This window comes from Mauremys reevesii, linkage group 22 (genome assembly GCF_016161935.1).
Source record: "Mauremys reevesii isolate NIE-2019 linkage group 22, ASM1616193v1, whole genome shotgun sequence".
Taxonomy (NCBI): domain Eukaryota; kingdom Metazoa; phylum Chordata; order Testudines; family Geoemydidae; genus Mauremys; species Mauremys reevesii.
The window spans coordinates 19,316,877-19,333,476 of NC_052644.1; the positions used below are offsets into that span (position 1 = coordinate 19,316,877).

The 16,600-nt window shown below is 62.5% G+C and overlaps 1 protein-coding gene across 1 annotated transcript; it reads right to left on the bottom strand.

The window, feature by feature from the left end:
• Positions 1-590: 590 nt before the first annotated feature.
• LOC120388335 (immunoglobulin superfamily member 1-like) lies at positions 591-7,904 on the bottom strand. The gene is made up of 7 exons (XM_039510110.1): positions 7,725-7,904; positions 6,305-6,589; positions 3,020-3,148; positions 2,375-2,402; positions 1,788-1,837; positions 1,111-1,148; positions 591-856 (listed from the first exon to the last, which is right to left on the bottom strand). Exons 1-7 carry the CDS (start codon positions 7,867-7,869, stop codon positions 689-691), a joined length of 843 nt encoding a protein of 280 aa, XP_039366044.1. The 5' UTR covers positions 7,870-7,904; the 3' UTR covers positions 591-688.
• Positions 7,905-16,600: the final 8,696 nt, after the last annotated feature.

Genomic DNA, 16,600 nt, shown 5'->3' on the forward strand with positions numbered 1-16,600 from the left:
TCACAGGACCTAACTGGCTTCAAGACTGAGCTTCTGGAGGGACAGGGTGAGGAGACATCCCACAACAGCATGGAGCTGATCCGTGACTGCTAGCAGCAAATCTCTCCAACGGCCGGAGACGGGACACTCGCTGGGGAGGGCTCTAAGGCCTGGTCTACACTACGGGGGCGGGGGATCGAACTAAGGTACGCGACTTCAGCTACGCGAATAGCGTAGCTGAAGTCGAACTACCTTAGTTCGACTGACTTACCCGTCCAGACGACGCGGGACCGAACTCCGCGGCTCCCAGGTCGACTCCGCCACCGCCGTTTGCAGTGGTGGAGTTCCAGAGTTGACCGGAGCGCTTCTGGAGTTCGAACTATCGCGTCTAGATCAGACGCGATAGTTTGAACTCCGAGAAGTCGAACTCTCCGCGTGGACCCGGACGGTAAATATGGACCTACCCTGAGTTACATCAGAGAATCCGTTCCCAGGTGTCTGGCTGGTGGGTCTTGCCCACATGCTCAGGGTCTAACTGGTCACTATCTGGGGTCAGGAAGGAATTTCCCCCCCAGGTCAGATTGGCAGAGACCCTGGGGGGGCGTTCGCCTTTGTCTGCAGCCTGGGACGCGGGGCACTGGCAGGTTTAAACTAGTGTCAGTGGTGGATTCTCTGTAACTTGAAGTTTCTAACCCATGATTTGAGGCTGTCAGTGACTCAGCCAGAGGCTGGGGTCTGCTACAGGAGTGGGTGGGTGAGGCTCTGTGGCCTGCGATGTGCAGCAGCTCAGACCAGATACCAGGTCCCCCGGCTCGGCCTGCAGTGCCTGGCGGTCCAGCTCGGCGTAGATGAGTCTGTTGGTGCCAGGGCTGGGCTCCTGGGGACAAGAGGGGACAGAGTCACTGGTGTGTGTGTGTGTGTGTGTGTGTGTGTGCACCAACTGCCCCCACACACATTCACACAGAGCAGGGCTTGTCCCCTCCAGCAGGCGGTGACAGGGACACAGACACACACACACTCCCCTGCAACCCCATCCCCACCCCAAAATACTGAGTGTGACAGATAAGGTGAGCGGGCCCCATGTGGGTCAGGCTTGGGGGTCAGGGCCCGCGGGCAGACAGGGACACTTACCAGGGCCTGTGGCTGTTTCCATTCATCGATGGAGGCATCTGCAGAACAGAGACACCCGCTGAGCTGCACCCCCGGCCGGCCCAGGGCAGAACCCCACACCCAGCTCCAACCCCCCCGTCCAGCCATGGGGCTTAGTGCCCGGCAGAGCTACCCCTCCCCCGCCCCACAGCATGGGCCAGGGTCATTAGCCCCGTGTTACAGAGAGGAAAACTGAGGCACAGAGATGGCAGCAGAGTCTAGGGGGTTATGGCGGGGCAGGGGGGCTGGGAGGCAGGATGCCTGGGTTGTCACCCTGGCTCTGGGAGGGGAGTAGGGTCTAGTGGTTAGAGCAGGGGGGCTGGGAGCCAGGAGTGGATGGGGATTCCCCACAGGTCACTGGCTGGGAAGGTCTGATGGAGAAATGAATGGGGGGGGACATGCAAAGCCCCAGGCCTGGGGGGGAGAATAGGGGGCACAGAGAGGGAGACTATGAACTAGAGGGGGAGGGGAGGGTGACCCACAGGTAGCTGGTCAGGAGGAGGCAGGAAGCTCAGCTGACACTGGCTACTTCTGGGACCTTCTCCATTTACAGCAGCTGTAAATCAGGCCCTGCCCCATATGGGTGGAGCCCCCACAAGCCCCGCCCCTCACGAGGTGTCCTCCCCACCCCATGGTACCCCCTTGCGTGCATTACTTACAGATGGGGTCTTCCTGAGCTGGGGCCTTCAACACCCCCAAGGGGATGGTGCTAAAAGAGAAAAAAATCCCCTTGTAAATGTCATATCCCCCCACCCGCAGAGAGATTCCCCAACACACCCAGAGAGCCCCCAATCCTGCCTCACATTGAACCCTGTTCCCTAACCCCCCAACCACACCCACTAGACCCCACTCCCCTGCCAGAGCAGGGGACAGAACCCAGGCAGAGGTGACACATGTGTGTGTGTGGGGGGGGAAGCAGGGTCACACGACCCCCCCCCACACAGCTCAGTCACATGGTGCAGCCAGGCCCCTCCCTGCGGAGCAGCTGAGCTGTGGAGCAGGGAGCAGAGGCAGGAGCAGAGGAACAGCTGGGAGCTGCACGGGGGGGTCACTGTTTTCCGAGAGGGGGGACAGGGGTGACTCCAGCTGTTCTGGGGTTGTGCCCCTCCACTGTCAGCAGGCCCAGATCATCTCTGAGGAGTCCTGGCCCCCAACCCCCACTCCCTCCCCCAGAGCCGGGGACAGAACCCAGGAGCCCTGTGACCCCGGCAGGCCCATTGGGAGGGGGGAGGAGCCGGGTTCCTACCTGCTCGGACTTGGTGCGTCTCGTTTTCCTGCAGAGGGACACAAACCAGAATCCCCCATGAGCCGATCAGGATGCCCCGGTCCCAGCGCCCGGCCACTCACCCCCCACAGGGCAGCAGGGATGGGGGTGGCTGGGGTGGTCCCCTCTGCTGCTGGTGCTGAGCCTGGATCCCTGCTGGGATGGGACGGACCTGCAGGGGGCAGCACAACACCATAGCATGCACCGGGGGGAGGGGCAGATTAACTCAGGGGGCTTTTCCTGTCCCCAATCCTCCCTCGTTAGTGACTCGTTATAACGAACCTGATCCATAGGTCAGTTCCCCCGGCACCACAGGCACCTGAGAGGCCCGGTGCCCACAGCTCGTTATACAGGGACCCCTTGCTCAGTGCTGAGATGCGGCCCCAGATGGTGCAGGTGGGGCAGAGGGATTGGTTATATGGGGACCCCTCAGCTGGCCCTAAGACGCGGCCACCTCTGGGGTGGGACAGGTGCGTGTGTACAGAGATTACACATGCAACAGCGCCCCCTGCTGAGCCTCCACCCCACTCCTTGGCTTCCCCAGCACAGTCCCCCATCCCAGCCGTGACCCCAACGGCCCTGCCTAGCGGCAGGTTTAACCCTTCCCTCGCTGGACGGGGCACTCACTGACTCGGGTTTTTCTGAAGCGGACGAAGGCCACGAGGAGGAGAAGCAGGAGGAGGCCGGCGGCTGCTGCGCTCGCCCCAGCGATGATGGGGCTGGTCAGCCCCAGAGGTGCCGGCGATTCCGATCTGCCTGGGAAACAGCAGCAGCCGTGAGTGCCGGGAGCAGCTGGTCTGTTTCCACCCCCCACGAGCCCTTCCCACCCCAGGCGGCGCCCAAGGGGCTGGGACACCGCAGGGCGCAGGCAGCAGAAAATTCTATGGGGAGGGTGTTGCGGTCCCCAGGGCATCAAGTGGGGTCAGAGCCAGCAAGATCTGGGGGATTTGTAGCACTAGAGGCACTGGACTGCAGGGGGAGGGGGGCTCCGTAGGGGTTGCTCTCCCCATCGGTCAGGGCTGGCCCCACTGCCCCAGCACGGCGCTAGGGGGCGCTGTCTGAGCCAGCCTGGCCGTCATTTCTAAGGCATTTCACCCCCTTCCTCATGGCCACACCGGCTCAATCCAACGGGCCCATCTAGCCCGGTATCCCGCCTCCCAGGCTGACGGCTCCTGGCTACTTCGCAGGAAGCTCTGGCGGGTTCATGTCGGACCAGGAGGCTTCTCTCTCCTCCCAAATCTGTTGGTGGAGAGGAGTCACTGCCCCTAGGAACAGCCTCCCTCCTTCCCCCAGCCAACCACTGGAGAGAAGCTGCCCCATAATCTGTGACTCAGTAGATTCCCCCTGGTACCTGGCCCCACGCTGCCCGGGTGGCTGGGAGCCGGCGCCGCTCCAGGCTGGACCGAGTCGGTTCCCTCTGCGGGAATAGAACCAGCATCTGTCGGGGCAGGGGGAGAGGCTGAAACACCAACTCAGAGTTCGCCCCCACCCTCTGTGAGCACTGGTGGATCGACCACTGGTCTCAGGGGCCTGGCCCAGTTTGGGGCCCCGGAGAAGACCCAGCACCCAGACCCTGGTTCCCGCCGAAGCAGTGGGCGGGGGGAGGCAGTGAATGCCTCTGGTGCGGCCCCGGGACGGGAGAACTCTCGCTACCTGCTGTGGCCTCAGGGCTGGGAGACTCACTCCCTGCTGCCCCCCGGGGGCCGAGGCAGGGGGACAGAGCTTCTCCGGTCTGGGGCTCACAGTGGGGGGAGCAGAAAGTAGCAAATGGGTTGTGGAGCTCCAGTGGGGGGAGAAAATGGGGTGGGGCTCCGGGAAGGGGCAGAAAGGGGCAGGGCCGTAGGCCAAGGAGGTGAAACAGGAGAGGGACGCAAGTGGAAGGGGGGGGGAGGGATCCCCCTTTGCTCTGGCCCAGGGCCCCAGGAAACCTGAATCCACCTCAGCCCGTGACTCAGCATCGATCGTCACTGTCAGTCCCGGGGAGGGGGAGTTGTGGCTGGGGACGGTGCCGGCTCGGCAATCTCTGGGCCCTGACTCCTCTGTGCGTCCCCAGGGCAGGGGCAGCCAGGGGAGCATCCCCTGGGAAAGGCCCCTACTCTGCAGCTCCCCCCGGGGGCAGGGATCCCCCCTCCCCCAGCCCTGAACCTCCAGGAGCTGCTGCTCCCCCTTGGCTGGGGAACCCCCCAGCGACACTGTCCCTGCTCCCTGTCCAGGAGAGTCCTAGGGCTCTGGGCAGAGCCTGGCTCTGAGCATCCCGTCAGGTGCCGAACTTCTGAGGGTGCGGCTGGGTGTGGGGCTGGGAGCAGGGACACCAAGCCGGGCCCCTCACCTGCTACCACCAGCTGCACAGGGTCACTGGGCGGCGAGGAGACGAAGGGCTCTGACTGGGGCCGGTAGCTGCAGCTGTAGTTCCCTCCGTGCTGCCGGCCCACGCTGGGGATGTGGAACTCAGCCCCGGCCCCAGCAGGGTCCATGTGTCGCTGCAGGTTCAGGTCTCCAGCCTTGTGCAGGAAGAACCTCACGTCCCGGCGCTGCCCCTGACACCGGATGGTGACGTTTGCCCCTGGGGCGGTGACCCCGGTGGGGCTCAGAGAGATGGAGGGTCTGGGTAAGCTGGGATCTGCGCACAGGAGACAGGCTGTGAGAGCCAGACCCAGGCACCCACCCAGCCCCTGACTCCAGCTGCAGAAGAGAACAATGTGTGTGTGTGTGTGTGTGTGTGTGTGTGTAGGGGGCGGAGGTTGATAGCAGCCTTCAACTCCCTGAAGGGGGGTTCCAGAGAGGATGGAGCTCGGCTGTTCTCAGTAGGGGCAGATGGCAGAACAAGGAGCAATGGTCTCAAGTTGCAATGGGGGAGGTCTAGGTTGGATATTAGGAAACACTATTTCACTAGGAGGATGGTGAAGCACTGGACTGGGTTCCCTAGGGAGGTGGTGGAATCTCCACCCTCATCTTCTATGATTCCCAGGCTCGGGCAGATCCAGGGGCCCCCTGGCAGAGATTCTCTCCCTGATCCCAGAATCCCGGCCCTGTGAGCTGGGCTTCTAGCTCCACAGACACGGGGCCTCGGCTGCCTTGTTCTTGGGGTCCTCATATGCCATGTGTGGCCCCTGCCTCATTCACTGCGTCCAGTCCCCCCAGCACAGAGTGACTCACGGGCTGGTCTCTGGCACCCAGCACGGCAGGGTCTGAGACCCACAGAGGAAAGGAGTGAGCCCCCCGGGAGGCAGTGAGGCATCATTATCCCCATTCTAGGGGGTCGGGGGGGAGACTGAGGCATTCACAAATTCACTTTCCTTAGTGAGCTCCCAGGGGCAGGGACTGTCTCTTCACTCTGTGTTTATGCAGCGCTATTGAGGCCAGTATTGGCAGAGGTCTCAACTATCTGTGGGCATCTTGGTTTGTGGGATCTTGGCCTGAGATCCCCAAGATTGAGCGCCCCCGCCAAGGAAGGACATTTTTGAAAACCGCGATGTGCTCCCATAACACGGAGTCTGTGGCCGCGCCAGGGGCTGGGTCAGATCTCTGGAGTCCCAGCCCAGCGCCGTGTCCACCAAGCCACCACTTCTCCTGCAGCCCCTGCCTCATTCAGCCCCGGCCGGGACACTGCCTGGGGCGGGGCCTGGAGAACAGAGGGGATGGGATCACGGGATTAAATAGCAACTCCCGGTTCCTACGCACAAGGGGCAGCGTTAAAGTAGCCTCCCTGCCCTGAGTCTCCAGGGGCTGCTGCTCCCCACTGGCTGGGGAACCCCCCAGTGACTCCGTCCCTGCTCCCCAGCCAGGCGTCCCCTCTGCGGGGTCAGGGCTCAGGGCAGAGCCTGGCTCTGAGCGTCCCATTGGCACCAAGACCCCATGAGGTTTGGGCTGGGGGTGGGGCTGGGAACGGGGACGCTGAGCCGGGCCCCTCACCTCTCACTACCAGCTCCATGGGGTCGCTGGGATATGACACAGTGAATGGCTCCAATCTGCTGTGATAGGAGCAGCTGTAGCTCCCGCCAAGATCCCGATGAACGTTGCTACTGGAAAACTCGGCCTCAAACCCGTCCGAATCCACAGGTGGGAAATGACGTCCCTCTTTATTCAGCACGAACCGCATGCCCCGGTGCTGCCCCCGACACCGGACAGTCATGGCTGCCCCCAGGGAGACCCCCCCGCTGGGGCTCAGGGAGATGCTGGGTTTGGGGTAGCTGAGCTCTGCAGTGGGAAGCAGACAGGCCGTGAGACACAGGCCCCGTCACTCACTCCTGGGGCCCATCCTCACCACGCGGCCTCAGTGGTGGGTCAGACCCGGCGGCCCTGGGGATGGGCTCCTGGATCCCTTTCCACAGGGGCCAGAGTTTCCCCTCAGCCCTGGGCTCACAGCATGAGACACGGAGCAAACCCAGCCCCTGGAGCCCAGAGCTCTGCTCCCCGGCGGGTGCCAGGCCAGGCCAGTCTCCAGAGGCCATTCACTCCCTGGCTTCTCTGCTGGGAGGGCTGGGAGCCAGGACTCCTGGGTTCTCTCCACGGCTCTAGGAGGGGAATGGGGTCTAGTGGGAAGAGCAGGGGGGATGGGGCCCAGGACTCCTGGGTTCTGTGCACAGCACCACCACCGACTTGTAGGGGACTGTGCAAGTCTTTACTATACACTGAGGTTTAAAACCTTCAGCTCCGTCCATCACCCTGTAAGTGATGTGTTGCCTGGGAAAGGCCCCCCTGCTCTGCAGGTCCCCCTGGGAGCAGGGATCCCCCCTCCCCCAGCCCTGAACCTCCAGGAGCTGCTGCACCCCCTTGGCTGGGGAACCCCCCAGTGACAATGTCCCTGCTCCCTGGCCAGGCCAGTCCTAGGGCTCTGGGCAGAGCCTGGCTCTGAGCATCCCGTCAGGTGCCGAACTTCTGAGGGTGCGGCTGGGGGTGGAGGCTGGGAGCAGGGACGCTGAGCCCAGGGGCGGCTCTAGGCACCAGCGGGCCAAGCGCCCGCTTGGGGCGGCATCCTGGGGAGGGCGTCATTTGGCTCCGGTGGAGCTCCCGCCGGCATGCCTGCGGCAGGTCCACCGGAGCCCGGGACGAGCGGACCTGCCGCAGGCATGACTGCGGCGGGTCCCGTCTTCCCGCTGCTCGCTGAGCTCCCGCAGGCATGACTGCGGCAGGTCCGCTGTCCCGGGCTCCGTGGACCTGCCGCAGGCATGCCGGGCGAGCTCCACCGGAGCCAAATGCCGCCCTCCCCAGGAAGCCGGAGCCGCGGGAAGAGGGGACCCGCCGCGGGACTGGGGAAGGGCGGCGCAGCGCTCCGCGCTGCTTGGGGCAGCCGGATTTCTAGAGCCGCCCCTGGCTGAGCCGGGCCCCTCACCTGCTACCACCAGCTGCACGCTGTCGCTGGGCTGCGAGGAGATGAAGGGCTCTGACCAGGGCTGGTAGCTGCAGCTGTAGCTCCCTCCGTGCTGCCGGCCCACGCTGGGGATGCGGAACTCGGCCCCGGCCCCAGCAGGGTCCATGTGTCGCTGCGGGTTCAGGTCTCCAGCCTTGTGCAGGAAGAACCTCACGTCCCGGCGCTGCCCCTGACACCGGATGGTGACGTCTGCCCCTGGGGCGGTGACCCCAGTGGGGCTCAGAGAGATGGAGGGTCTGGGTAAGCCGGGATCTGCGCACAGGAGACAGGCTGTGAGAGCCAGACCCAGGCACCCACCCAGCCCCTGACTCCAGCTGCAGAAGAGAAGAGAGTGTGTGTGTGGGGGGGGGGGGATCACGGGATTAAATAGTGACTCTCGGTTCCTACGCACAAGGGGCAGCGTTAAAGTAGCCTCCCTGCCCTGAGTCTCCAGGGGCTGCTGCTCCCCCTGGCTAGGGAATCCCCCAGTGACTCCGTCCCTGCTCCACAGCTGGGCGTCCCCTTTGCAGGGTCAGGGCTCAGGGCAGAGCCTGGCTCTGAGTGTCCCATTGGCACCGAGCCCCCGTGAGGGTCTGGCTGGGGGTGGGGCTGGGAACGGGGACGCCGAGCCGGGCCCCTCACCTCTCACCACCAGCTCCACGGGGTCACTGGGGTACGACACGTTGAACGGCTCCGATTTGCTGTGATAGGAGCAGCTGTAGCTCCCGCCGTGCTCCCGGTTAACGTTGCTACTGGAAAACTCAGCCTCAAACCCGTCCGAATCCACAGGTGGGAAATGACGTCCCTCTTTATTCAGCACAAACCACACACCCTGGTGCTGCCCCCGACACCGGACGGTCACGGCTGCCCCCAGGGAGACCCCCCAGCTGGGGCTCAGGGAGATGCTGGGTTTGGGGTAGCTGGGCTCTGCAGTGGGAGGCAGACAGGCCGTGAGACACAGGCCCCGTCACTCACTCCTGGGACCCGTCCTCACCACGCGGCCTCAGTGGTGGGTCAGACCCGGCGGCCCTGGGGACGGGCTCCTGGATCCCTTTCCACAGGGGCCAGAGTTTCCCCTCAGCCCTGGGCTCACAACATGAGACACGGAGCAACCCCAACCCCTGGGGCCCAGAGCTCTGCTCCCCGGCGGGTGACAGGCCAGGCCAGTCTCCAGGGTCCATTCACTCCCTGGCTTCTGTGCTGGGAGGGCTGGGAGCCAGGTCTCCTGGGTCCTGTCCCTGGCTCTGCGGGGGGAGTGGGGTCTAGTGGGGAGAGCAGGGGGGATGGGGGCCAGGACTCCTGGGTTCTGTGCACAGCGCCACCACTGACTTGTAGGGGACTGTGCAAATCTCTACTATACACTGAGGTTTATAACCTTCAGCTCCACCCATCACCCGCTAACTGCTGTGTTGCCTAGGAAAGGCCCCCCCTGCTCTGCTGCTCCCTCTGAGCTGGGCCCCTCCCTCACCTCCCGCAATGATCTCGACGGGGTCACTGGGATGCAATGAGCGATTCTGATCCGCTATGGAGCGATAGTCGCAGGTGTAGCTCCCTCCATCTTCCCAGCCAACACTTGTGATGGGAAATTCAGCGACATTCCCATGAGGCACCGTCCGCACCTGCGGGTTCGGGTGTCCAGCTTTACGCAGGAAGAACTCCATGGATCGTTGCCGACCCTCACAGTGGATGGTGAGGTTTCCCCCGAGCGCCACTACCCGGCTGGGGCTCACCCAGATGGTCGGTTTGAGAAATTCACGCCCTGCTTTCAACAAGAGACAGGAGTTAAACAGGGGAGACACCCCCCCACCACCACCTCCCCTCCACCCCAATTCAGTCCATCCGTCATTTGGCCTCTCTAGGAGTCTGTCCCCTACCAGGGTTGGCACTGCCTGCCCGTGGGGCTCGGGGGTCACCCACATGTAGCTCAGGACCCAGCAGCATGTGAGATCACCTGCTCCCCTCAGCCCCACCTGAGGCCAGCCAGGGAGCCTGACCAGTGGGCCCCCTGCAGCTCTGCCCCCACCCCCACCCCACCCCGACCTGGATTTGGAAATAGTCTGTGACCGGCGGGAGTCATGCAAGACCCAGCTTTCCCCAGGCCTTAGGAGTGCGGAGGGGGGGGGGGCTGTGACTGCAGGGGAGGGAGCTGTTGGGGGCGGATCTGGGGGGTTCTCCCCATGGCTGCACTGACCGTGAACATTTCGGTTCCCCAAGGGGATCTAGAGCCAACAGACGGCCCCTGTTAACATGTGTATGAGCTGAAATAAATCCACGTGCCTCCCCCACGCCCAATTCTCACAGCTTGTCGGGGGCAGGACTTTGAACCAGGGGACGGTTCCCATCTGCTTCCTCAGACCCCAGGAGCCAGATTCAGCTCCCAGTTACTCCGGGGAGGGGAGGGGGTCACAGAAGAACGGGGCCGGGTCTGAGGTCACAGGAGGAGTTTGGGTTGAGTTTGGGGGAAGGTTCAGGGCTCTGTTCCTCCTTTCCCCACCCCATGCATCCCCTCCCCCGTCCTTGATGTTACCCACCTCCCCACAGACTGATACTCACGTCCTGACACCCCGCTCTGCCCAGCCAGCCAGTAGCCTGCAGAGGAGACGTCTCATTAGGGATCAGATCCCAGAGCAACTGGATCCTACACCTTGGTCTCAGATCCTCCCCCTCTCCCCCCCCCATGGGCACATGCTCTGGTCTCAGATCCCCCCCATGGGCACATGCTCTGGTCTCAGATCCCCCCCCCCCATTGGCACACACCTAGCCTCAGATCCCCCACCCTATGGGCACACGCCCTGGCTGTCTCCGATACTCACCGAGGAGGAGGACAGTGACAGCAGATGCCATGACAGGGCAGTGGGGGCCCCTCAGCGCTGCCACCAACGCACCGGTGTTGAGCTCCACTGAGTCTGAGGCCCGAGTGCGAGCGGAATGAGGAACTGATCCGTGATGCGCTCAGCCCCTTTCTTCCCATCAGATGGTTTCAATCTCAGCACTCTCCGGGGCAAATCTACCGTGGTCAGAGCAAAGCCAGCTCCCTGCTATGCCCAGCAACCCAAATCCCCTCCTGCAGCTGCCTGGTGTCCCCCCACACCCGTCCCACATGGGAGCTGCCCAGTCTGGGAACCAACTGGGAATGGGGCAATCTCTGGAGATGTCAAGAGATGCCCAGGCTGCCCCAACCTTTTCCAACAGATCCATCCAACCTCCCTGGAGCAGCAGCACAGAGCAGAGGAGGGATACCCACCCCCCACGGTGTCCCCCACCGAGTGACCGTCTCCCATGGAGCGGGGCAGAGATTCCTTCCTGACCCAGCTGGGCCCAGCACCTGTCCTGGAGCATGAAGGTGGAGGGGGTCTGGCCAACCTCCTTCCCAGGTAGTGTCGCTGCATCGCCATTCTTAGCTCAGTGATGTGGCACAGAAGCAAGACAGAGGGGTGGGAGTTGTGGTTTCTGGCCCCCGTGAGCAGAGGAGGGAGGCATAAATGTAGATCCTGAGTTGTTAAAGGAGCAGCTGATAAAACCAATGCTCAGTTGGTGTTTGTGCTACGGCCAGTGAAACTCTGCGTGAACCTGATGCCCGGCACCTTCCCTGTTATATACCCCGGCTCTGGGAGGGGAGTGGGGTCTAGTGATTGGTGCAGGGAGGGGCTGGGGGCCAGGACTCCTGGGTTCTCTCCCTGGCTCTGGTTGGGGGGTGGGGTCTGGTGTTTAGAGAAAAGGACACAGATTAGCACCAGCCCCCTAGAGGTGAAAGGCCCCATGTCCCTTCCCCATCCCATCCCCAGGGCAGTGGGTCCACACAGCTCAGGTCCCTAGGCTGGCCTCACCTCAGATGCTGCGTAAAAGATGGGGGGGGCAGCCGACCAGCCCCCCAGAAAGGGGAGGGGGCAAGAATATGGGGACAGAGCTCAAGAGTTCCCCCCCTCCCGGCAGATGATCCAGCTCTGGCTCCCCAGCTCGTTTGCCCTTCACCTCCCACCCCCGACATTCACACATTGGGCCCCTCCTCTCCCTGTCCTGCTTCCCCTCCCCATTCACATCCCCCGTCCCATGTCCCCATCCCCCCTCCCCCGTTCTGCGTCTGGCCTGTGTCTGCTCCCACATACATGTCCCCCACCATGTCCCATGTCCCCTCATTTCCCTGTCCCCCCCACTTTCTGCCCCCTGTCCTGTAGTTCCCTCACATCCCCGCCACTTCTGCCCCATCCCATTTCCCGTCACCCCCCACGTGTGTCCCCTCATGTCCCCGACCCTGTTCTACCCACCCCATCCCCTATCCCCTCACATCCCCCCGACCTCCCTCAGGGAATGTGGGGCAGAAGGGAGTGTGGGGTGTTCTGGGGGCAGGAGATTGAGGGGAAAGAAAGTGGGGGACCCAGGACTGAGCGGTCAGGAGCAGGAGGGGGTACTGAGAGGGGAAGCTGACGAGGGATGGAAATGGCAGCTCCCTCCTGGGGGGCGCACCGTCTGCCCCCTCCCCCGCCACACCCCCAAAAAAATCCTGTCCCCTGGTTCTGACATTTGGGGGGAGCCTGTCTGCCTTCAAACTCCTGTCCCCCCTCCTGACCCCTGTCCCCACAGCCCCCCTCCTGACACCCCCAACCTACTTCCCTCAAACTCCCGGCTCCCCCGAATCACCTGCCATGGGGGGGCCCAGAAGCGCTGGCAGCTAAATCACTCTGGGCCCTGGAGATGCAATAAAGGGCCCAAGGTGTGAACATGCCCCAGCCCCTGCCCCACACTGAACAGGGTTAAACACGGGGGCAGGGTCCAGAGCCTGCAGCCTGCTCAGCCCCACGGCAAACCCCCTATTGACCCCTGGGACCGGCTGTTACAGACCCAGCAGAACAGGAACCAGGGGAGCCGTGGCAGGTGCCATGTGAAACGAGGGGTTTGTTCCAGCCCCAGCCCCGTTCGCTGGAGCGAGTCTCTAGCTGGAAAATCCCCCGGGTTTGGGTGTCTCCCCACTGGCCCCGGAGACACTAGCAACTGTCCGGGGGGAGGGTGCAGAGGAGCCGGCAGAGCTGGGCTGGAGCAAGCGTCACCGTGGCTGCTGTTAAAGTCCGACCCCGTTTCCTCCCAGGTTGGGGGTTGAGCCAGGGAAGGGGCGATGGTGGGTCCCTCTCTCCAGCCGCTCTGCTCAGGACGTCTCCGCGGAGCAGGGTGTGGATGGCTCAGGGGGCCCAGGAGACAGGGGGTTGCAGTCACGATGGTGAAGCGAGTCTCTTTCTTTAAGGCCCCAAAGGGCGGTGGGCGGCACAGCCCATCCCCGCAATATTTTATCCACCAATGAGACCTCATTTCCGACACCCCAATTTTGAGTCACAGATTTCTGCTCCCCCATTTCTCCCATGTCCCAGGCAGGCCCCAGCCCGGCCCGTGGGGTCTGTCCGGCGGCCACTCGGGTTGGACTAATCCCGTCTTTCTGCCTCACCAACTTTCCCCCCAACGTTCATTCGTCCAGGTTCTCGTGACGCTGCCTGAACTTCTCACTCACCGTCGTCGGCTGAACCCCCCACATTTGGAGGCTCCGGTATCACAGCCGCCCCCTGGGGGGGGGAGATTTCGGGGACAGGGGAGAAGGAAGCTCTGGGGGTTTGTACAATAGAAATACAGGGCGGGGCAGGTCTAGGGAGAAAGAGGGGGAGAGAAAAGGGGCCGGGGGACCCCACTGCAGAGAGAGGAGGGGACGGACACCGGGAGGGGGCCAGTAAGTGCCGTTATTCTACCACCACACAAAACGCAGCATCCCTGCTCCCCACTGACAGCCCCAGGCAGAGACCAGCCCGGCAGGGCCAGAGTGTGGGACCCAGCACTGTCCAGGGGCTGCCCTGCGAGGAGCCCAATGAGCCCAGCACGGGGCAGTTCCTCTAACTGGCATTGCAGGGGCTGGTGCTCACGGGGTTAGGGGCTCAATCCTGGGGTGCCGCTGTCAGGTTGGGAGCTGTTTGGGGGTGGATTCTCCGGGGCAGGGGTGTTCCGGGGCCGGGGGGGTTGTGCCGGTGTCTCAGCGCCCCGAGGGGAAGCAGCTCGTCCCCAGGGAGATTCTGTTCTCCGGACGGCTGGATCCAGGCTCCTGGGGGTGCAGAGAGATGGCGGGTTAGAGGGGGCCATGTCACCTTGGGCCCAGGCCCTAGGGGGAGCAAGGGGAACGGGGGGGGTCACCTTACCTAGGACACCTCTAATAGGCCTCAGCCAGGGTCAGCCCCAGGATGAGCAGGACCACAGCACCCAGCACCAGGTGAGCGACGTTGGCATTGGTGAAATCCGGGCGCCTCGCGGGGGCTGCTGTAGGGGGAAGGGAAGAGACACTTGGCAGCTCAGACAGGGAGATCAGCAGCTGGAGCTGCCCTGGGAGCGGAGCCCCCAACCCCACCCCCCCATCCTTCAGGTCTGGCCCAGCCCCCCTCTGGGGTCTCCCAGGTGCTGCAGCTCTAGGGCGTCCCCTGTTGCCAGGGGGACGCCATGGGGCCTAGGGAAGGCAGCAACCCTAGGCCCCGCGCTGCCCGGACAGGTGGGAGCCGGTGCCGCTCCCGGCTGGGTCAGGTCGGATCCCCCTGGGGGAATAGAACCAGTAGCCTTCGAGGTGGTGGGAGAGGCTGAAATAGTGACTCAGCAATTGCCCCACCCCCATCCCACAACTCAGCATCGATCCTCACTGTCGTTCCCGTGGGGTTAATGACTGGGGCAGGGACCCCTTCCCTCATTGGGCGGGGGCTCACTTCCTCCTGTTTCCCTGTAACGGAGGCAGGCCAGGAGGTGCCATTCACACCTGGAGTCACTGCGGAGCAGGTCTGGGCGCGGCTGTTCCTATTTGGGAGGCGGAACGTCCCTGTGTCTGTAGATCTACAGGGGAGCTTGTCTGCCAGCCGGGGCTGTATCAACCAGACTTGCTCTGAGATCACCAGTGGGGGTTGGGAACCACACGGGATTAGTCATTTCAGGTCCAGTTTTCATGTAGACAAGGCTCACTTTGTGGATGGGAAATTCAACCACGTCCCCAGCAGAATCTGTCACGTGCCGTGCGTCCGGGTCTCCAGATTTACTCAGAAGGACCCTCGCTCCCCGACAGCGACACTCACACCGGATGGTCACGGCTTCCCTGGGCGACCCTGCCACTGGGGTGCAGGGAGATGTTGGGTTTGGGGTTGCTGGGCTCTGCAGGCAGGAGGAGACAGGCTGTGAGACACAGACCCCGGCACGGTCACTGCGCCCCGTCCCACAGACCAGCCCCAGTGATGAGGCCAATATAGGGGCCTGCAGGGAGAGTCTCCTGGATGCTTTTCCCCCAAATCCAAGACCGAGAGAGCTGGGCTAGCAACACAAGAGACACGAGCCACAGTGTGGAACCATCTGCAAGGAGCCCATGGAGGGGTGGCTGGGGCAGCGCAAGGAGAGGCCGAGGGGACCTAGAGGCTAATTGCATTTTCTCTCCATCAGCTGGGGAAGGAGAAATCAGTTCAGTGGGGAACGATCACAAGTGAATCAGATTTCAGAGTAGTAGCCATGTTAGTCTGTATCCGCAAAAAAAACAGGAGTACTTGTGGCACATTAAAGACTAACAAAGCTCATGCTAAAATAAATTTGTTAGTCTTTAAGGTGCCACAAGTACTCCTGTTTTTTAAGTGAATCAGAGTTCACTGGTGTAGCAGGAACTGCTTCGTCAGGTCACACTGGGAACTATTGCTGAGCTGCCTGACCAGTAACTGCCATTGGCTGAATTAAACCCACTTCATGGGCAACAATTTACATTCATGGAGCCCCAGGAGCTGGAGTTCGAACGTACAAGGCACTAGGCCAGAACCCACCGCGCTACGGTCCCGTCGCGGATTCTCTGTTTTCAGCCTGAGTTCGGAGGACAATGTTTTAAGATGCTTCGTTATATCTTGATTGAACCATCTTCCTGTGATGTCATTGTTTGTTGTTCTGAGTCCCAGTTCAGATAACTACACCCAGGGGCAGCTCTAGCCATTTTGCTGCCCCAAGCACAGCGGCATGCCACGGGGGGCGCTCTGCCGGTCGCCGGTCCCGCTGCTCTGGTGGACCTCCCGCAGACGTGCCTGCGGATGCTTCACCAAAGCCGCGGGACCAGCGGAGCCGCCTGCCGCCCTCCTGGCGACCGGCAGAGTGCCCCCCGTGGCATGCCACCCCAAGCACGCGCTTGGCGTGCGGGGGCCTGGAGCCGCCCCTGACTACACCCATTCCTCCAGGCCACGGGTTGGCTTCTGAACTGAACAACCATCCCTCCGCTGCTTTCTGGTGTAGGCACAGTCCCTTCCTTCTCTGGCAACTTCTCTCCTCCTGTCGCTGCACCTGAAGGTGCTGGTGCATTACTTTCGCTACAGCTCACTTCCTCTTCATTTCTTCAGCCCCTTTCTCTTTGCTCACATCTGATTTCCATCACGTTTCATTCGTGCTTTACATATCTCGCAGTTTTGTAACAATTTCTTAGGTAACTTGGAGACTCTTTCATTGTTTTTTCTTCTTGTTTCACTGCACGGTTCTTCCTGTAACTTTTCCCCTCACGCCTCTGTCTTTCCTCTGTCTGCCTCCTCCTGTTCCCGGCGCCCGCCAACTCTGTCCATTCTGAACTGGACTTTCTACCTGCCAGCTCCGTACCCGGCGCCTTTCAAAGACACAGCTCGGCCACCGGGGTCCCTTTCCACTGGCTCCCTGCTCGCTGGGTCCCTTCATTTCTGGTGCCGGTTATTACCTCATGTCATGGACTCACGGGTCGTGCCCACTCTTGGCCCTGTGGGGAGTGGTTCCACTCACTATCGGGGGTGCAGCCCCTTAGCCTCCTGGAACCGCATCTCTCTGAGCCTTAGCACGCCTGTCTCTCGATGTGGGGCCCTCAG

Excerpts from the sequence above, each read along its gene's own strand:
- LOC120388335 (XM_039510110.1), bottom strand. The coding sequence starts at position 7,869 with ATGGACCCTGCTGGGGCCGGGGCCGAGTTCCGCATCCCCAGCGTGGGC. Across the intron at positions 3,149-6,304 it reads CATGGAGCTGGTAGTGAGAG|GCAGATCGGAATCGCCGGCA; the intron begins GTGAGGGGCCCG and ends GCTGTTTCCCAG. Across the intron at positions 857-1,110 it reads GGAAACAGCCACAGGCCCTG|GAGCCCAGCCCTGGCACCAA; the intron begins GTAAGTGTCCCT and ends TCTTGTCCCCAG.